The sequence below is a fragment of the Eleutherodactylus coqui genome, chromosome 6 (assembly GCF_035609145.1).
Source record: "Eleutherodactylus coqui strain aEleCoq1 chromosome 6, aEleCoq1.hap1, whole genome shotgun sequence".
Taxonomy (NCBI): domain Eukaryota; kingdom Metazoa; phylum Chordata; class Amphibia; order Anura; family Eleutherodactylidae; genus Eleutherodactylus; species Eleutherodactylus coqui.
In genome coordinates this window covers 226,150,858-226,173,317 of record NC_089842.1, presented here as the reverse complement: position 1 = coordinate 226,173,317, position 22,460 = coordinate 226,150,858, and the positions used below count along the sequence as shown (strand labels likewise).

Here is a 22,460-nt window from a genome sequence, read left to right as displayed (position 1 = left end):
AGCCTCCACTAAATTCACCCAATGTGCCGTCAGGGAGATGTAGTGGCCCTGCCCGCCTGTGCTTGTCCACGTGTCCGTAGTTAAGTGGACCGTGGCAGTAACCGCGTTGGTGAGGGCGCGTACAATGTTGCGGGAGACGTGGTCGTGCAGGGCTGGGACGGCACATCGGGAAAAGTAGTGGCGACTGGGAACTGAGTAGCGCGGGGCCGCCGCCTCCATGATACTTTTGAAGGACTCCGTTTCCACAACCCTATACAGCAGCATCTCAAGGCTGATGAATTTTGCGATGCGGACGGTTAACGTTTGAGCGTGCGGGTGCGTGGCGGCGTACTTGCGCTTGCGCTGGAACACTTGCGCAAGCGACGGCTGGACGGTGCGCTGAACTACACTGCTGGATGGGGCCGAGGACAGCGGAGATGAGGGTGTGGGTGCAGGCCATGAGGCGGTAGTGCCTGTGTCCTGAGAGGGGGGTTGCATCTCAGTGGCAGGTTGGGGCACAGGGGGAGAGGCAGTGGTGCAAACCGGAGGCGCTGAACGGCCTTCGTCCCACCTTGTGGGGTGCTTGGCCATCATATGTCTGTGCATGGTGGTGGTGGTGAGGCTGTTGGTGTTGGCTCCCCGGCTGAGCTTTGCGCAACAAAGGTTGCACACCACTGTTCGTCGGTCGTCAGGCGTCTCTGTGAAAAACTGCCAGACCTTAGAGCACCTCGGCCTCTGCAGGGTGGCATGGCGCGAGGGGGCGCTTTGGGAAACACTTGGTGGATTATTCGGTCTGGCCCTGCCTCTACCCCTGGCCACCGCACTGCCTCTTGCAACCTGCCCTGCTGATGCCCTTGACTCCCCCTCTGAAGACCTGTCCTCCTGAGTAAGCGTTGCACACCAGGTGGGGTCAGTCACCTCATCGTCCTGCTGCTCTTCCTCCGAATCCTCTGTGCGCTGCTCCCTCGGACTTACTGCCCTTACTACTACCTCACTGCAAGACAACTGTGTCTGATCGTCATCGTCCTCCTCACCCACAGAAAGTTGTTGAGACAGTTGGTGGAAGTCCCCAGCCTCATCCCCCGGACCCCGGGAACTTTCGAATGGTTGGGCATCAGTGACTATAAACTCCTCTGGTGGGAGAGGAACCGCTGCTGCCCAATCTGAGCAGGGGCCCGAGAACAGTTCCTGGGAGTGTTCCCGCTCCTGAGCAGGTGTCATTGTAGTGGAGTGAGGAGGCTGGGAGGAAGGAGGAGCAGCAGACAGAGGATTCGGATTTGCAGCAGTGGACGGCGCAGAACTGTGTGTTGACGATAGGTTGCTCGAAGCACTTTCTGCCATCCAGGACAGGACCTGCTCACACTGCTCATTTTCTAATAACCGTCTCCCGCGTGGACCCATTAATTGGGCGATGAATGTGGGGACGCCAGAAACGTGCCTCTCTCCTAATCGCGCAGCAGTCGGCTGCGACACACCGGGATCAGGAGCTCGGCCTGTGCCCACACCCTGACTTGTCCCTCCGCGTCCTCGGCCACGTCCACGTCCTCTAGGCCTACCCCTACCCCTCAGCATGCTGTATTACCAGTGATTTGATTTCACAGGCAGGAAATAAATTGGCGCAAGACTGCAGGCCAAATATAATTTTTTCCCTTTTTGGAAAACGAAAGGCCCCACTGCCTCTAGTGAATAAATAATCTAAGTTTAATAACTGTGCTGTGTCCCTGCTAATGTGTCACAGAACTTGAGGGTAGCAGAGTTATTATAACTCTGGCAGAGCAGGTATTTTTTTCCCAATTAAGGAAAGCAAATGGCGAAGCCAGCAGTAAAGCGTAGCTGGGTGCGTCTGATTTTTCAACGTTGTTCACGCAGCTCACACGTGTCCACAGCCCTTAGGACGGACAGAGGCTGGACAAATAGATTTGTTTTCAGTTTTTTTCAACCAAAAGGCAGCACTGCGTATATTCTATGAACATGAGAAGTTTAATAACTGTGCTGTTTTCCTGCTAATGTGTCACAGAACGTGAGGGTAGCAGAGTTATTAACTGTGGCAGAGCAGGTATTTTTTTTCCCAATTAAGGAAAGCAAATGGCAAAGCCAGGAGTAAAACGTAGCTGGCTGCGTCTGATTTTTACAGGTTGCACACGCAGCCGACACGTGTCCACCGGCGTTAGGACGGACAGAGGCAGGACAAATAGAATTATTTTCCGTTTTTTGGCACCAAAAGGCAGCACTGCGTATATTCAATGAATAATAACTGTGTTGTGGCCCTGCCTATACAATTCTTTCCCTGCAGTATCAATGGAGGGTGCAATGCTCTGCAGAGGCGATTTTGAGAAGCAAAAAAAAATGCAGCACAGCTAACAGCAGCCTGGACAGTACTGCACACGGTTAAATATGGCCCTAGAAAGGACCGTTGAGGTTCTTGAAGGCTACACTCACTCCTAACACTCTCCCTGCCTATGCAGCACTTCTGTCCCTAATGCCGGGTGCAACGCTCTGCAGAGCCGATTTTGAGGGAAAAAAAATTTGCCACTGCTAACAGCAGCCAACACACAGCTATCAGTGGCCCTAATAAGGACCTTTGGGGGGTCTTGAAGCCTACACTAACTACCAATTCTTTCCCTACAGCAGCTCCGGTACAAACAGCACTGTCCCTCATCTAACTCACACGGCATCTGAGGCGAACCGCGGGAGGGGCCGACTTTTATGTTCCGGTGACACCTGATCTTCCCAGCCACTCACAGCAGGGGGGTGGTATAGGGCTTGAACGTCACAGGGGGAAGTTGTAATGCCTTCCCTGTCTTTCAATTGGCCAGAAAAGCGCGCAAACGTCTCAGGGAAGGAAGTGAAAGTAACCCGAACACCGCATGGTGTTCGTTACGGATAACGAACATCCCGAACACCCTAATATTCGCACGAATATCAAGCTCGGAAGAACACGTTCGCTCATCTCTAGTTATTATATCACTTATCTGCAGTGTATTCTGGGGAGTATGGAGGGGATCGGTTATTATATCACTTATCTGCAGTGTATTCCGGCGAGTATGGAGGGGATCAGTTATTACATCACTTATCTGCAGTGTATTCCGGTGAGTATGGAGGGGATCAGTTATTACATCACTTATCTGCGGTGTATTCTGGTGAGTATGGAGGGATCAGTTATTATATCACTTATCTGCAGTGTATTCTGGGGAGTATGGAGGGGATCGGTTATTATATCACTTATCTGCAGTGTATTCTGGGGAGTATGGAGGAGGATCAGTTATTATATCACTTATCTGCAGTGTATTCTGGTCAGTATGGAGGGGGATCAGTTATTATATCACTTATCTGTGGTGTATTCTGGTGAGTATGGAGGGGATCAGTTATTATATCCCTTATCTGCAGTGTATTCTGGGGAGTATGGAGGGGATCGGTTATTATATCACTTATCTGCAGTGTATTCTGGTGAGTATGGAGGGGATCAGTTATTATATCACTTATCTGCAGTGTATTCTGGGGAGTATGGAGGGGATCGCTTATTACATCACTTATCTGCAGTGTATTCTGGGGAGTATGGAGGGGATCGGTTATTATATCACTTATCCGCAGTGTATTCTGGGGGGTCTGGAGGGGATCAGTTATTATATCCCTTATCTACAGTGTATTCTGGTCAGTATGGAGGGGGATCAGTTATTATATCACTTATCTGCAGTGTATTCTGGGGAGTATGGAGGGGATCAGTTATTATATCACTTATCTGCAGTGTATTCTTGTCAGTATGGAGGGGATCAGTTATTATATCACTTATCTGCGGTGTATTCTGAGGAGTATGGAGGTGATGATATCACTTATATATAGTGTATGTTGTAGATTATGGAAGGGTATCAGTTATATCGCTTATCTGTGGTGAATTCTGGGGAGTATAGAGGGATATCAGTTATTATATCACTTATTTGCAGTGTATTATGGGAAATATAGGGGGGGCAGCTGTGAAATCGCTTATCTGCTGTGTATTCTGAGTGGTATGAATGGGGATCAGTGTAATGACTGAGGATGTGGAACCACTGTGTCAATCTACCGGGTAGGTGATGACCCAATCCAGCACGGCTGACAGCCGACCTCGGCGTTGGAGGTAAGATATACCAGATGTACAAAGATGGAAGCTGAGGAAAGTATCTTGCCCTGAGCTGGTAACAGGGAGAGGGAAGACCCTGCCTATAAGGAGGGCTGGCGTCCTAATAACATAGTAACATAGTATGTTAGGCTGAAAGGAGACAATGTCCATCTAGTTCAGCCTGTTTCTACCCCCCCCCCCTCCCGTTGTTGATCCAGAGGAAGGCAAAAAGAAAAAAAAACGGGGCAGAGGCCAATTTAGCTAACTTGGAGGAAAAAAATTCCTTCCTGACTCCATAATGGCAGTCAGAATAATCCCTGGATCAACATTTGAGTTCTACCTGACTCCAAGACCCGGATCAATAACCCTCTTGGTCACCTAATCTCTATATACTGTAATATCATAGCGCTCTTTCTGTGTTGGTGATGAAACCCGCTTTCTTCTAGACGTAGCGGATGCCCTCTTGTTACCGTCGCAGTCCTGGATATAAACAGATCCTGGGAGAGATCCTTGTATCGTCCCCTCATGTATTTATACAGAGTTATCTGATCGCCCCTTTGGGTGCCTTTCCACTTGCGTTTTTTTAACACAATTGTCAATGGGACTTTCTAATGTTAAAAACTAGAGATGAGCGAGCACCAAAATGCTCGGGTGCTCGTTACTCGGGACGAAATTATCGCGATGCTCGAGGGTTCGTTTTCGAGTAACGAACCCCATTGAAGTCAATGGGCGACCCGAGCATTTTTGTATTTCGCCGATGCTCGCTAAGGTTTTCATGTGTGAAAATCTGGGCAATTCAAGAAAGTGATGGGAAAGACACAGCAACGGATAGGGCAGGCGAGGGGCTACATGTTGGGCTGCATCTCAAGTTCACAGGTCCCACTATTAAGCCACAATACCGGCAAGAGTGGGCCCCCCCCCTCCCAACAACTTTTACTTCTGAAAAGCCCTCATTAGCAATGCATACCTTAGCTAAGCACCACACTACCTCCAACAAAGCACAATCACTGCCTGCATGACACTCCGCTGCCACTTCTCCTGGGTTACATGCTGCCCAACCCCCCCGCACGACCCAGTGTCCACAGCGCACACCAAATTGTCCCTGCGCAGCCTTCAGCTGCCCTCATGCCACGCCACACTCATGTCTATTTATAAGTGCGTCTGCCATGAGGAGGAACCGCAGGCACACACTGCAGAGGGTTGGCACGGCTAGGCAGCGACCCTCTTTAAAAGGGGCGGGGCGATAGCCCACAATGCTGTACAGAAGCAATGAGAAATATAATCCTGTGCCACCGCCATCAGGAGCTGTACACGTGGGCATAGCAATGGGGAACCTATGTGCCACACACTATTCATTCTGTCAAGGTGTCTGCATGCCCCAGTCAGACCGGGCTTTTTAATTCATAGACACAGGCAGGTACAACTCCCTATTGTGAAGTCCCTGTGGACCGACAGCATGGGTGGCTCCCTGGAACCCACCGGCGGTACATAGAAATATCCCATTGCATGTTTAATGCAGGTGGGCTTCGGCCCACACTGCATGCCCCAGTCAGACTGGGGTTCTTTAGAAGTGGAAACAGATGCATTTATAATTCCCTGTGGACCCACAGCATGGGTGGGTGCCAGGAAGCCACCGGCGGTACATAAAAATATCCCATTGCATTGCCCAACACAGCTGAGGTAGTAATGTTGTGCTTAATACAGGTGGGCTTCGGCCCACACTGCATGCCCCAGTCAGACTGGGGTTCTTTACAAGTGGACAGATGTAGTAACAACTCCCTGTGGACCCACAGCATGGGTGGGTGCCAGGAAGCCACCGGCGGTACATAAATATATCCCATTGCATTGCTCAACACAGCTGAGGTAGTAATGTCGTGCTTAATACACGTGGGCTTCGGCCCACACTGCATGCCCCAGTCAGACTGGGGTTCTTTACAAGTGGACACATGTAGGTTAAACTCCGTGTGCACCTACAGCATGGGTGGCTCCCTGGAACCCACCGGCGATACACAAAAATATCCCATTGCATTGCCCAACACAGCGGATGTAACGTCAGCTGTAATGCAGGTGGGCTAAAAATTCATTTGATTACACTGTAGGCGAGGGCCCACAAAAATTGCTGTATCAACAGTACTAATGTACATCCAAAAAATTGGCCATGGCCAACCAAGAGGGCAGGTGAAACCCATTAATCGCTTTGGTTAATGTGGCTTAAGTGGTAACTAGGCCTGGAGGCAGCCCAGTTTAACGAAAAATTGGTTCAAGTTAAAGTTTCAACGCTTTTAAGAGCATTGAAACATATAAAAATTGTTTGGAAAAATTATATGAGTGAGCCTTGTGGGCCTAAGAAAAATTGCCCGTTCGGCGTGATTACGTGAGGTTTCAGGAGGAGGAGCAGGAGGAGGAGGAGGAATATTAGACACAGATTGATGAAGCAGAAATGTCCCCGTTTTGGATGTTGAGAGAGAACGTAGCTTCCATCCGCGGGTGCAGCCTACGTATTGCTTATGTATCGCTGCTGTCCGCTGGTGGAGAAGAGAAGTCTGGGGAAATCCAGGCTTTGTTCCCCTTGATGAGTGTTAGCCTGTCGACACTGTCGGTTGACAGGCGGGTACGCTTATCTGTGATGATTCCCCCAGCCGCACTAAACACCCTTTCCGACAAGACGCTAGCCGCAGGACAAGCAAGCACCTCCAGGGCATACAGCACTAGTTCAGGCCACGTGTCCAGCTTCGACACCCAGTAGTTGTAGGGGGCAGAGGCGTCACGGAGGACGGTCGTGTGATCGGCTATGTACTCCCTCACCATCCTTTTACAGTGCTCCCGCCGACTCAGCCTTGACTGAGGAGCGGTGACACAGTCTTGCTGGGGAGCCATAAAGCTGGCAAAGGCCTTGGAGAATGTTCCCCTGCCTGCGCTGTACATGCTGCCTGATCTCTGCGCCTCCCCTGCTACCTGGCCCTCGGAACTGCGCCTTCTGCCACTAGCGCTGTCGGATGGGAAGTTTACCATCAGTTTGTCCACCAGCGCTCTGTGGTATAGCATCATTTTCGAACCCCTTTCCTCTTCGGGAATGAGAGTGCAAAGGCTCTCCTTATACCGTGGATCGAGCAGTGTGTACACCCAGTAATCCGTAGTGGCCAGAATGCGTGTAACGCGAGGGTCACGAGAAAGGCATCCTAACATGAAGTCAGCCATGTGTGCCAGGGTACCTGTACGCAACACATGGCTGTCTTCACTAGGAAGATCACTTTCAGGATCCTCCTCCTCCTCCTCTTCCTCCTCCTCAGGCCATACACGCTGAAAGGATGACAGGCAAGCAGCCTGGTACCGTCAGCAGTGGGCCAAGCTGTCTCTTCCCCCTCCTCCTCATCCTCCTCATGCTCCTCCTCCTCCTCCTCAACGCGCTGAGATATAGACATGAGGGTGCTCTGACTATCCAGCGACATACTGTCTTCCCCCCGGCTCTGTTTCCGAGCGCAAAGCGTCTGCCTTTATGTTTTGCAGGGAACTTCTCAAGATGCATAGCAGAGGAATGGTGACGCTAATGATTGCAGCATCGCCGCTCACCACCTGGGTAGACTCCTCAAATTTTCCAAGGACCTGGCAGATGGCTGCCAACCAGGGCCACTCTTCTGTAAATAATTGAGGAGGCTGACTCCCACTGCGCCGCGCAAGTTGGAGTTGGTATTCCACTATAGCTCTACGCTGCTCATAGAGTCTGGCCAACATGTGGAGCGTAGAGTTCCACTGTGTGGGCACGTCGCACAGCAGTCGGTGCACTGGCAGATTAAACCTATGTTGCAGTGTCCGCAGGGTGGCAGCGTGCGTGTGGGATTTGCGGAAATGTGCGCAGAGCTGGCGCATCTTTCCGAGCAGGTATGACAAGTGGGGGTAGCTTTTCAGAAAGCGCTGAACCACCAAATTAAAGACATGGGCCAGGCATGGCACGTGCGTGAGGCTGCCGAGCTGCAGAGCAGCCACCAGCTTACGGCCGTTGTCACACACGACCATGCCCGGTTGGAGGCTCAGCGGCGCAAGCCAGTGGTCGGTCTGCTCTGTCAGACCCTGCAGCAGTTCGTGGGCCGTGTGCCTCTTCTCTCCTAAGCTGAGTAGTTTCAGCACGGCCTGCTGACGCTTGCCCACCGCTGTGCTGCCACGCCGCGTGACACCGACTGCTGGCGACGTGCTGCTGACACATCTTGATTGCGAGACAGAGGTTGCATTGGAGGAGGAGGAGGAGGGTGCTTTAGTGGAGGAAGCATACACCGCCGCAGATACCACCACCGAGCTGTGGCCCGCAATTCTGGGGGTGGGTAGGACATGAGCGGTCCCAGGCTCTGACTCTGTCCCAGCCTCCACTAAATTCACCCAATGTGCCGTCAGGGAGATATAGTGGCCCTGCCCGTCTGTGCTTGTCCACGTGTCCGTTGTTAAGTGGACCTTGGCAGTAACCGCGTTGGTGAGGGCGCGTACAATGTTGCGGGAGACGTGGTCGTGCAGGGCTGGGACGGCACATCGGGAAAAGTAGTGGCGACTGGGAACCGAGTAGCGCGGGGCAGCCGCCGCCATCATGCTTTTGAAAGCCTCCGTTTCCACAAGCCTATACGGCAGCATCTCTAGGCTGATCAATTTTGCAATGTGCACGTTTAACGCTTGAGCATGCGGGTGCGTGGCGTCGTACTTGCGCTTGCGCTCAAACTGTGGCACTAGCGACGTCTGGACGCTGCGCTGAGAGACATTGCTGGATGGGGCCGAGGACAGCGGAGGTGAGGGTGTGGGTGCAGGCCAGGAGACGGTAGTGCCTGTGTCCTCAGAAGGGGGTTGGATCTCAGTGGCAGGTTGGGGCACAGGGGGAGAGGCAGTGGTGCAAACCGGAGGCGGTGAACGGGCATCGTCCCACCTTGTGGGGTGCTTGGCCATCATATGCCTGCGCATGCTGTTGGTGGTGCCTCCCCAGCTGATCTTGGCGCGACAAAGGTTGCACACCACTGTTCGTCGGTCGTCAGGCGTCTCTGTGAAAAACTGCCACACCGTTGAGCACCTTGACCTCTGCAGGGTGGCATGGCGCGAGGTCGCGCTTTGGGAAACAGTTGGTGGATTATTCGGTCTGGCCCTGCCTCTACCCCTGGCCACCGCACTGGCTCGGCCTGTGCCCACACCCTCACTTGGCCCTCCGCGTCCTCGGCCGCGTCCACGTCCTCTAGGCCTACCCCTACCCCTCAGCATGCTGTATTACCAGTGATTTGATTTCCCAGGCAGGAAAGAAATTGGCGCAAGGCTGCACTCAACCGTAGCTGGTTGCGTCTGATTTTTTTACGTTCTCCACGCAGCACACACGTACCCAGAGCCCTTAGGACTGACAGAGGCAGGGCAAATATACTTTTTTCCCTTTTGTTTAAAAGGATAGGCCCACTGCGTCTATTCACTGACTAATATAACTGTGTTGCGGCCCTGCAAAAGTGTCACAGAACTTTACTGTTGCAGAGTTATTAACTGTGGCAGAGCAGGTATTTCCCAGGCAGGAAAGAAATTGGCGCAAGGCTGCACTCAACCGTAGCTGGTTGCGTCTGATTTTTTTAGGTTCTCCACGCAGCACACACGTACCCAGAGCCCTTAGGACTGACAGAGGCAGGGCAAATATACTTTTTTCCCTTTTGTTAAAAAAGAAAAGGCCCACTGCGTCTATTCAATGACTAATAACTGTGTTGTGGCCCTGCCTACACAATTCTGTGCCTGTAGTATCAATGCAGGGTGCAATGCTCTGCACCGCCGATTTTGAGAAGAAAAAAAAAAAAGCAACACAGCTAACAGCAGCCTGCACAGTACTCCACACAGTTAAATGTGGCCCTAGAAAGGACCGTTGAGGTTCTTGAAGCCTACACTCACTCCTAACACTCTCCCTGCCTAAGCACCACTTCTGTCCCTAATACCGGGTGCAATGCTCTGCACTGCCGATTTTGAGAAGAAAAAAAAAATTCTCCACTGCTAACAGCAGCCTGCACACACGTAGATGTGGCCCTAAGAAGGACCGTTGGGGTTCTTGAAGCCTACACTCACTACAAACACTCTCCCTACAGCAACTCCAATAGAACAGCACTTTCCCTCAGCTAACTCACACGCCATCTTAGGCGAGCCGCGGGAGGGGCCGACTTTTATACTCGGGTGACATCTGATCGCCCCAGCCACTCACTGCAGGGGGGTGGTATAGGGCTGGAACATCACAGGGGGAAGTTGTAATGCCTTCCCTGTCTTTCAATTGGCCAGAAAAGCGCGCTAACGTCTCAGAGAGGAAACTGAAAGTAACGAGCATCCCGAACACCCTAATATTCGCACGAATATCAAGCTCGGACAAGTACGTTCGCTCATCTCTATTAAAAACGCAACACACCGCAGCACAACTTGTGTTTTTGGTGCAATGCGTTGCATTTTTAACATTAGAAAGTCCCATTGACAATCGCGTGAAAAAAAAACGTAGCGATAAAAAAAGGCTAGTGGAAAGGCACCCTTAGGGCTCCCTCACACTTGGGTTTGCGTTTTTTGTTAACGTGATTGTCAATGGGACTTTCTAATGTTAAAAACACAACATAATGCAACTTGTGTTTTTGGTGCGATGCGTTTTTAACATTAGAAAGTCCCATTGACAATCGCGTTAACAAAAAACATAAACGCAAGTGTGTGGGAGCCCTTAGCCGTCTTTTTTCTAGAGTAAATAATCCCAGTTTTGATGCCTCTCTGGGTATTCCAGTCCCGTCATTCCATGTATTAGTTTAGTTGCCCTTCTTTGAACCCCCTCAAGCACTGTGACATCTTTCCTGAGCACCGGTGAACAGAACTGTACGCAGTATTCCATATGGGGCCTGTCAAGTGCCTTATATAATGGAAGGATAATGTTCTCGTCCTTCGCCCCTATACCTCTTTTAATGCACCCCAAGACTTTATTAGCTTTTGCAGCAGCTGACTGGCATTGGTTACTCCAGTTTAGTCTACAGTCCCCTAGTACCTCCAGGTCTTTTTTCCATGTCACTTTTCCCGAGCAGCACCCCATTTAGTGTATATTGGTGACATCCGTTTCTCCTGCCCATGTGCAAAACCTTACATTTATCAACATTGAACTTCATTTGATTTTTTTTTTAACCCAAGCCCCCAACTTATCTAGGTCCATTTGTAGCCACATATGCTGATGAGGAGTTATGCTGTTTTTCCTTGAGGTATTCTAGGATGGCAGCTCTCAGAGATCCCTCAAATGTTTTTCCAATTATTGAGGTGAGACTTACCGGCCTGTAGTTACCAGGCTTTCTTTTAGACCTCTTTTTGTATATTAGAACCACACTGGCAATGTGCCAATCTAGTGGTACAACCCCAGTCTCAATGGTGTCCCTAAATATAAGAAATAGTGATCTATCTATCATGTTACTTAGTTTCCTTAGAACTCTTGGGTGTATTCCATCTGGGCCCATCAATTTTAATCCTCTTTAACCAGCTCTGCACTTCCTCCTGTGTTAGGCATGCAATATTAAGCGCGCGGGAGGGGGGGGGGGGGCGGCCTTCTGTCTGCCCTCTGACAGAAGAGGGCAGACAGCGCAAGCGCCTCTAATCCAGGCAGAAGAAGGCTTTGGTCGGTGCCATGGAGACGGGGACGCCAACACCGGAGGGGGTAAGTGTATAACTTCTGTATGGCTAATATTTAATGCACGATGTATAGTACAAAGTGCATTAATATGGCCATACAGAAGTGCTTAACCCCACTTGCTTTCGCGGGACAACCCCTTTCAGGACTGGGTTGGCAAAAACGTTCTTTTATACTTGCCCCCCTCACCTAATTGCCTGTTATACTCTGGAGGTCTCTATGTATTTCAGGCACCTCCCTGCAGTGCAGCCCCCTTTCTGATAATTATTAGTCAACATCTTGAGACTGTTTTTCTTACTTTCACTTTCAATCAATCCCATGATGCATCAGCACTACATTAGCTGAGGCTATACCATTTTTGCCTGCAAGTGGGTGAGGGGCAGTTTAATTATCATTAGGGCTTCTGTCCTTGGGCATATGTTAACATCAGCTTTGCCGTCAAGTAGTTAGAAGAGACTGCGTATGGCTGAGTGTGCACTGCGCATGCTCGTGTATCACACGGACATGAGCAATGTGACTCTTTACTTTAATGTTTCAGAGCAGGGATGCATATGAAAAAGCTCCCATATGCAATAGATTATGTAGCATATACAAAAGTATAGGGCTCACACTGTGTGGTATGCAGAGATGAACAGCATGCTGCCATCTATTTCTTGTATATGTATCGATAAGCAATGGCCACACGCATGTGCATGGATAAGTAGATGTCCATTGACTTCATTCGCCACATATTATGCGTCCATGTGTAATCCGCTGTGAAAACACAGTTATGGACATGAGCTGTGATCTCCTCTATTATACCTGTGTGACAGGAGCTTCGTGATGATGTCTGTGCCCCTCTTGCAAGCAGCTTTAGTAATAGCTACATGTAAGAGCATCACACAGACTGAGAATCTGACTTGAAGATGAATACAAAACCCTCAATCAGATCTGAGCTGTGAGAATGAGATCACATGACCGTCTGAGGAGAAAGAAAGGAATAACTAACCAAGGCAGCACTCTGTGACTTATATATACTGGAGGACAGCTGCATCATGAAGGTATATAAATATCACCGGAGTGGCCTGTTATATTCTGCTGGCAAGCAGTGGCGCTCGGTTCCGCTTTGCTTGGATCAACATAAATTCTGACATCAACTACACCATCACTTTTGTCAGCAATCACCAGGGCTGTATGTGCGGGGCTAATGGCGAGCTGCGCCCGAGATTCATGTGCGCGAATCGTATCACACAGACACCCCGCTCGTGTCCCGTGCGATGTGACGGAGACCGCATGTTTGTATGTCATATTCTCATGTGAGACTCACAAGAAAATAGAACTGCTGGGATTTTATTTTTTTTTTACAAATCCTGCAGCATCATTACGAATAAAGGAACCGACTTGTGCGCCGCGCAATAAAACCGTTCATGTAAATACAGCCTAAGGTCTCCTTCACACGGCCATGAAGTAACTCTTTGTCACGCTTGAGTCTCGATCTTAATTTGCGTATTTCCAGTCATTCACCCGCGGCGCTGCTGCGTAAATAGTAAAAAAATACGCAAAAGTGATGGCGAGCAACGATCGGAATAGAACGACAAATTATGCTGAATTTGGGTGAGCTGTCTCTTGTTTAACCCTTGTACGCCGGTAACTCTCCCCCCCCCCCCCCTCACGTTTTGCTGCGTATCACAGACCTATCTTCACACGCCGTATAAAAAAGACTGCCAAAAATTGTTGCGTGTCCTTTTTTTTTTCTTTCTTTCTTTTTTTTCATGCGCTTCAATTTTACGTGGGAAAATACATTAATCTGAATGAAGCCATTGAAATCCAATGCTTCGTATGGCCGCGTTTTTAGGTGCTTTTTTATTTTATTTTTTATACACGAAATACCTGTGTAAATACGGTCTGAATAAGCCCTAACAGCATGTCTATACGGGACGAGTCTGTTGTGGATTTATGTACAAAAATACTTCCCCAGCGGAGGTTTTTTTTTTTTCTGGGAGATATTCTGTGGATATCCCGCCTGTGCGGACGCACCGAGTGCGCCATTATGTAGTTATTGCTGACTGTTTCTATAGGGGCAGGTACGGCTGCGGTTCTCGGGTCAGCGGTGACGTATCTCATCCTACAGCCGGACCCCACAAAACCAGCAGACCTCCCCGCCCCTCTTATTCCTCATTAGCACCAACTTTTACCTCACACTTTCTTATAAATCGTCATTATTTCTATAGGGGCAGGTACGGCTGCGGTTCTCGGGTCAGCGGTGACGTATCTCATCCTACGGCCAGACCCCACTGAACCAGCAGACCTCCCCCCCCCCTCTTATTCCTCATTAGCACCAACTTTTACCTCACACTTTCTTATAAATCGTCATTATTTCTATAGGGGCAGGTACGGCTGCGGTTCTCGGGTCAGCGGTGACGTATCTCATCCTACGGCCGGACCCCACAGAACCAGCAGACCTCCCCGCCCCTCTTATTCCTCATTAGCACCAACTTTTACCTCACACTTTCTTATAAATCGTCATTATTTCTATAATCTCCCAACATGTTACTTTCACTTTCTCCACCATCTAACCTCTCCAGCCTCACTCTGCCCGGTAACTGATGAGCAGCTGCAGGGGGATTTTTCTATTGGAGGAGAGGATACCTACTGTCCAATCAGAGCTGAGCTCCTCCTGCAGTGTTCGGAGTCACTGACTGTTGTGTTTGTCAGAGGAGAAGTTCTTTATGTTCTGGTAACTCTGGGCCCCAATATATCAGGATGAGGAAGATGTTCCCCCTCATTGTGCTTCTCCTTCACTTATCTGCAATGTATTCTGGTGAGTATGGGGGGGGGGATCAGTTATTATATCACTTATCTGCAGTGTATTCTGGTCAGCATGGAGGAGATCGGTTATTATATCACTTATCTGTGGTGTATTCTGGGGAGTATGGAGGGGATCAGTTATTATATCACTTATCTGCAGTGTATTCTGGTCAGTATGGAGGGGATCAGTTATTATATCACTTATCTGTGGTGTATTCTGGTGAGTATGGAGGGGATCAGTTATTATATCACTTATCTGTGGTGTATTCTGGTGAGTATGGAGGGGATCAGTTATTATATCACTTATCTGCGGTGTATTCTGGTCAGTATGGAGGGGGATCAGCTATTATATCACTTATCTGTGGTGTATTCTGGTGAGTATGGAGGGGATCAGTTATTATATCACTTATATACAGTGTATTCTGCTCAGTATGGAGGGGATCAGCTATTATATCACTTATCTGCGGTGTATTCTGGTCAGTATGGAGGGGATCAGCTATTATATCCCTTATCTGTGGTGTATTCTGGTCAGTATGGAGGGGATCAGCTATTATATCCCTTATCTGCGGTGTGTATTCTGGTCAGTATGGAGGGGATCAGCTATTATATCCCTTATCTGTGGTGTATTCTGGTCAGTATGAAGGGGATCAGTTATTATATCACTTATATACAGTGTATTCTGCTCAGTATGGAGGGGATCAGCTATTATATCACTTATCTGCAGTGTATTCTGGTCAGTATGGAGGGGATCAGTTATTATATCCCTTATCTGCGGTGTATTCTGGTCAGTATGGAGGGGATCAGTTATATCACTTATCTGCAGTGTATTCTGGTCAGTATGGAGGGGATCAGTTATTATATTACTTATCTGCGGTGTATTCTGGGGAGTATGGAGGGGATCGGTTATTATATCACTTATCTGCGCTGTATTCTGGTCAGTATGGAGGGGGATCAGTTATTATATCCCTTATCTGCTGTGTATTCTGGTCAGTACGGAGGGGATCAGTTATTATATCACTTATCTGCAGTGTATTCTGGTCAGTATGGAGGGGATCAGTTATTATATCACTTATCTGCAGTGTATTCTGGTCAGTATGGAGGGGGAGCAGTTATTATATTACTTATCTGCAGTGTATTCTGGTCAGTATGGAGGGGATTAGTTATTATATCACTTATCTGTGGTGTATTCTGGTCAGTATGGAGGGGATCAGCTATTATATCCCTTATCTGCGGTGTATTCTGGTCAGTATGAAGGGGGATCAGTTATTATATCACTTATCTGCGGTGTATTCTGGTCAGTATGAAGGGGGATCAGTTATTATATCACTTATCTGCGGTGTATTCTGGTCAGTATGGAGGGGATCAGTTATTATATTACTTATCTGCGGTGTATTCTGGGGAGTATGGAGGGGATCAGTTATTATATTACTTATCTGCGGTGTATTCTGGGGAGTATGGAGGGGATCAGTTATTATATTACTTATCTGCGGTGTATTCTGGGGAGTATGGAGGGGATCGGTTATTATATCACTTATCTGTGGTGTATTCTGGTCAGTATGGAGGGGATCAGTTATTATATTACTTATCTGCGGTGTATTCTGGGGAGTATGGAGGGGATCGGTTATTATATCACTTATCTGCGGTGTATTCTGGTCAGTATGGAGGGGGAGCAGTTATTATATTACTTATCTGCAGTGTATTCTGGTCAGTATGGAGGGGATCAGTTATATCACTTATCTGTGGTGTATTCTGGTCAGTATGGAGGGGGATCAGTTATTATATCACTTATCTGTGGTGTATTCTGGTTAGTATGGAGGGGATCAGTTATTATATCACTTATCTGCGATGTATTCTGGTCAGTATGGAGGGGATCAGTTATTATCACTTATCTACGGTGTATTCTGGTCAGTATGGAGGGGATCAGCTATTATATCACTTATCTGCGGTGTATTCTGGTCAGTATGGAGGGGATCAGTTATTATATCACTTATCTGTGGTGTATTCTGGTGAGTATGGAGGGGATCAGTTATTATATCACTTATCTGCGGTGTATTCTGGTCAGTATGGAGGGGGATCAGCTATTATATCACTTATCTGTGGTGTATTCTGGTGAGTATGGAGGGGATCAGTTATTATATCACTTATATACAGTGTATTCTGCTCAGTATGGAGGGGATCAGCTATTATATCACTTATCTGCGGTGTATTCTGGTCAGTATGGAGGGGATCAGCTATTATATCCCTTATCTGTGGTGTATTCTGGTCAGTATGGAGGGGATCAGCTATTATATCCCTTATCTGCGGTGTGTATTCTGGTCAGTATGGAGGGGATCAGCTATTATATCCCTTATCTGTGGTGTATTCTGGTCAGTATGAAGGGGATCAGTTATTATATCACTTATATACAGTGTATTCTGCTCAGTATGGAGGGGATCAGCTATTATATCACTTATCTGCAGTGTATTCTGGTCAGTATGGAGGGGATCAGTTATTATATCCCTTATCTGCGGTGTATTCTGGTCAGTATGGAGGGGATCAGTTATATCACTTATCTGCAGTGTATTCTGGTCAGTATGGAGGGGATCAGTTATTATATTACTTATCTGCGGTGTATTCTGGGGAGTATGGAGGGGATCGGTTATTATATCACTTATCTGCGCTGTATTCTGGTCAGTATGGAGGGGGATCAGTTATTATATCCCTTATCTGCTGTGTATTCTGGTCAGTACGGAGGGGATCAGTTATTATATCACTTATCTGCAGTGTATTCTGGTCAGTATGGAGGGGATCAGTTATTATATCACTTATCTGCAGTGTATTCTGGTCAGTATGGAGGGGGAGCAGTTATTATATTACTTATCTGCAGTGTATTCTGGTCAGTATGGAGGGGATTAGTTATTATATCACTTATCTGTGGTGTATTCTGGTCAGTATGGAGGGGATCAGCTATTATATCCCTTATCTGCGGTGTATTCTGGTCAGTATGAAGGGGGATCAGTTATTATATCACTTATCTGCGGTGTATTCTGGTCAGTATGAAGGGGGATCAGTTATTATATCACTTATCTGCGGTGTATTCTGGTCAGTATGGAGGGGATCAGTTATTATATTACTTATCTGCGGTGTATTCTGGGGAGTATGGAGGGGATCAGTTATTATATTACTTATCTGCGGTGTATTCTGGGGAGTATGGAGGGGATCAGTTATTATATTACTTATCTGCGGTGTATTCTGGGGAGTATGGAGGGGATCGGTTATTATATCACTTATCTGTGGTGTATTCTGGTCAGTATGGAGGGGATCAGTTATTATATTACTTATCTGCGGTGTATTCTGGGGAGTATGGAGGGGATCGGTTATTATATCACTTATCTGCGGTGTATTCTGGTCAGTATGGAGGGGGAGCAGTTATTATATTACTTATCTGCAGTGTATTCTGGTCAGTATGGAGGGGATCAGTTATATCACTTATCTGTGGTGTATTCTGGTCAGTATGGAGGGGGATCAGTTATTATATCACTTATCTGTGGTGTATTCTGGTTAGTATGGAGGGGATCAGTTATTATATCACTTATCTGCGATGTATTCTGGTCAGTATGGAGGGGATCAGTTATTATCACTTATCTACGGTGTATTCTGGTCAGTATGGAGGGGATCAGTTATTATATCACTTATCTGTGGTGTATTCTGGTCAGTATGGAGGGGATTAGTTATTATATCACTTATCTGTGGTGTATTCTGGTCAGTATGAAGGGGGATCAGTTATTATATCACTTATCTGTGGTGTATTCTGGTCAGTATGGAGGGGATCAGTTATTATATTACTTATCTGCGGTGTATTCTGGGGAGTATGGAGGGGATCGGTTATTATATCACTTATCTGCGGTGTATTCTGGTCAGTATGGAGGGGGAGCAGTTATTATATTACTTATCTGCAGTGTATTCTGGTCAGTATGGAGGGGATCAGTTATATCACTTATCTGTGGTGTATTCTGGTCAGTATGGAGGGGGATCAGTTATTATATCACTTATCTGTGGTGTATTCTGGTTAGTATAGAGGGGATCAGTTATTATATCACTTATCTGTGGTGTATTCTGGTCAGTATGGAGGGGGATCAGTTATTATATCACTTATCTGTGGTGTATTCTGGTGAGTATGGAGGGGATCAGTTATTATATCACTTATCTGTGGTGTATTCTGGTCAGTATGGAGGGGGATCAGTTATTATATCACTTATCTGTGGTGTATTCTGGTCAGTATGAAGGGGGATCAGTTATTATATCACTTATCTGTGGTGTATTCTGGTCAGTATGGAGGGGATCAGTTATTATATTACTTATCTGCGGTGTATTCTGGTCAGTATGGAGGGGGATCAGTTATTATATCACTTATCTGTGGTGTATTCTGGTGAGTATGGAGGGGATCAGTTATTATATCACTTATCTGCGGTGTATTCTGGTCAGTATGGAGGGGATCAGTTATTATATCCCTTATCTGCAGTGTATTCTGGTCAGTATGAAGGGGATCAGTTAATATATCACTTATCTGCGGTGTATTCTGGTCAGTATGGAGGGGATCAGTTATTATATCACTTATCTGTGGTGTATTCTGGTCAGTATGAAAGGGGGTCAGTTATTACATCCCTTATCTGTGGTGTATTCTGGTCAGTATGGGGGATCAGTTATTATATCCCTTATCTGCAGTGTATTCTGGGGAGTATGTAGGGGATTAGTTATTATATCACTTATGTACGGTGTATTCTGGTCAGTATGGAGGGGATCAGTTATTATATCACTTATCTGTGGTGTATTCTGGTCAGTATGGAGGGGGATCAGTTATATCCCTTATCTGCAGTGTATTCTGGGGAGTATGGAGGGGGATCAGTTATTATATCACTTATGTGCGGTGTATTCTGGTCAGTATGGGGGATCAGTTATTATATCACTTATCTGCAGTGTATTCTGGGGAGTATGGAGGGGGATCAGTTATTATATTACTTATCTGCGGTGTATTCTGGTCAGTATGGAGGGGATCAGTTATTATATCACTTATCTGCAGTGTATTCTGGGGAGTATGGAGGGGATCAGTTATTATATCACTTATGTGCGGTGTATTCTGGTCAGTATGTAGGGGATCAGTTATATCACTTATCTGTGGTGTATTCTGGTCAGTATGGAGGGGATCAGTTATTATATCACTTATCTGCAGTGTATTCTGGGGAGTATGGAGGGGATCAGTTATTATATCACTTATCTGTGGTGTATTCTGGTCAGTATGGAGGGGGATCAGTTATATCCCTTATCTGCAGTGTATTCTGGGGAGTATGGAGGGGGATCAGTTATTATATCACTTATGTGCGGTGTATTCTGGTCAGTATGGGGGATCAGTTATTATATCACTTATCTGCAGTGTATTCTGGTCAGTATGGAGGGGATCAGTTATATCACTTATGTGAGGTGTATTCTGGTCAGTATGGGGGGATCAGTTATTATATCACTTATCTGTGGTGTATTCTGGTCAGTATGAAGGGGGGTCAGTTATTACATCCCTTATCTGTGGTGTATTCTGGTCAGTATGGGGGATCAGTTTTTATATCCCTTATCTGCAGTTTATTCTGGGGAGTATGGAGGGGATTAGTTATTATATCACTTATGTGTGGTGTATTCTGGTCAGTATGGAGGGGATCAGCTATTATATCCCTTATCTGCGGTGTATTCTGGTGAGTATGGAGGGGATCGGTTATTATATCACTTATCTGTGGTGTATTCTGGTCAGTACGGAGGGGATCAGTTATTATATCCCTTATCTGTGGTGTATTCTGGTCAGTATGGAGGGGGATCAGTTATTATATCACTTATCTGCGGTGTATTCTGGTCAGTATGGAGGGGATCAGTTAGTATATCACTTATCTGCAGTGTATTCTGGTCAGTATGGAGGGGATCAGTTATTATATCACTTATCTGCAGTGTATTCTGGTCAGTATGGAGGGGATCAGCTATTATATCACTTATCTGTGGTGTACTCGGGACGATCGGGGAGATACTTGGCTAAGGCACATTACTCGAGCGAGTAGTGCCTTAGCGAGTATACTCGCTCATCCCTAATTATATCACTTATCTGTGGTGTATTCTGGTCAGTATGGAGGGGATCGGTTATTATATCCCTTATCTGTGGTGTATTCTGAGGAGTATGGAGTGGATCCGTTAAATCACTTATCTGTGGAAAGGGAGACAAAATAATGGAGTACATGACGCGCGACAAACTTATTATGTGATACAGAACATATTATGTAGGGGAGCAGCTAAGAATCATAGAATGTGCTAAATGTATTAAAAATGTTTGTCCGTTTTTGGTGCGAGTTGTTGGTGTGTTTGTACATCAGCCATGAGGTTGTGTGAGGGAAGATGATAACTCTCATCCGCACACCAAGTCCAACAGACACACATCTCCCCCGCACAGACTGCACACCCTCCTACAGCCTCGCCCCACCCCTCCCATCTTCTCCATCACTTGGCTCTACCATCTCACACCCTTCATAGAATTCATAGACCTACATTGTACAATACAGACACAGCTGCTGCAGAACAGCTTTCTGATGAAGCAAACAGAGGCTGCTTGTAAATCCTACACGTGTCTCATCCACCCCCACACCATAGATTCATGATGGGGTGTTACTTATTAGGCAATTCCTGCAGCTGCCATAGGTGAGGCTCCCAGAGGTGGGCGCTGCGCCCGTCCTGTGGAAGCGCCATAAATGTTTATGATGGTAATACTCCTATAACAGTGATTGGCATTAAGCTCCTACATTCTATTCAAAATGAGGTTCTGCAGCATCTGAGGCCTATAACACTATCTCCTACTGTAGTCACTGATTATATAATACTATCAGGGACTGTGGAGCGCACATTATATCACATATAGAGTTCCTCTTGTAGTTCTTCCTGGCAGCGCAGTGAGAGACGAGAACATCATAACATACAACACAGAGAAGATCACATCATGTAATAACTGCTGCATCTCATATACACACCCGAGACCCTGTCACCTATACGCTGTACATACATGACTGAGCCCGTTACCTACACACTATGCATACATACGTGACTGAGCCCCTGTTACCTACACACTATGCATACATACATGACTGAGCCCCTGTTACCTACACACTATACATACATACACACTATGCATACATACATGACTGAGCCCCTGTTACCTACACACTATACATACATACACACTATGCATACATACATGACTGAGCCCCTGTTACCTACACACTATACATACATACACACTATGCATACATACATGACTGAGCCCCTGTTACCTACACGCTATACATACATACATACATGACTGAGATCCTGTCGCCTACACACTATGCATACATACATGACTGAGCCCCTGTTACCTACACACTATGCATACATACATGACTGAGCCCCTGTTACCTACACACTATACATACATACACACTATGCATACATACATGACTGAGCCCCTGTTACCTACACGCTATACATACATACATACATACATACACACTATGCATACATACATGACTGAGCCCCTGTTACCTACACACTATACATACATACATACACACTATGCATACATACATGACTGAGCCCCTGTTACCTACACGCTATACATGCATACACACTATGCATACATACATGACTGAGCCCCTGTTACCTACACACTATACATACATACACACAATGCATACATACATGACTGAGCCCCTGTTACCTACACGCTATACATGCATACACACTATGCATACATACATGACTGAGCCCCTGTTACCTACACACTATACATACATACACACTATGCATACATACATGACTGAGCGCCTGTTACCTACGCGCTATACATGCATACACACTATACATACATACATGACTGAGCCCCTGTTACCTACACGCTATACATGCATACATACATGACTGAGCCCCTGT

At 47.0% G+C, this 22,460-nt stretch overlaps 1 protein-coding gene across 3 annotated transcripts in view; it reads left to right on the top strand.

The window, feature by feature from the left end:
* Positions 1-22,460, top strand: part of LOC136633338 (class I histocompatibility antigen, F10 alpha chain-like) — a 64,488-nt gene that overhangs the window by 5,189 nt on the left and 36,839 nt on the right. The window contains exon 1 of one of the 3 annotated variants that reach the window (XM_066609000.1): positions 14,390-14,505. The exons of the other annotated variants lie outside the window; for them this stretch is intronic. Within the exon in view, the coding sequence (XP_066465097.1) occupies positions 14,448-14,505 (58 nt within the window). The 5' untranslated portion in view covers positions 14,390-14,447. Of the gene's footprint in view, positions 1-14,389; positions 14,506-22,460 lie in introns of those variants that run through there. 3 annotated transcript variants of the gene reach the window in all.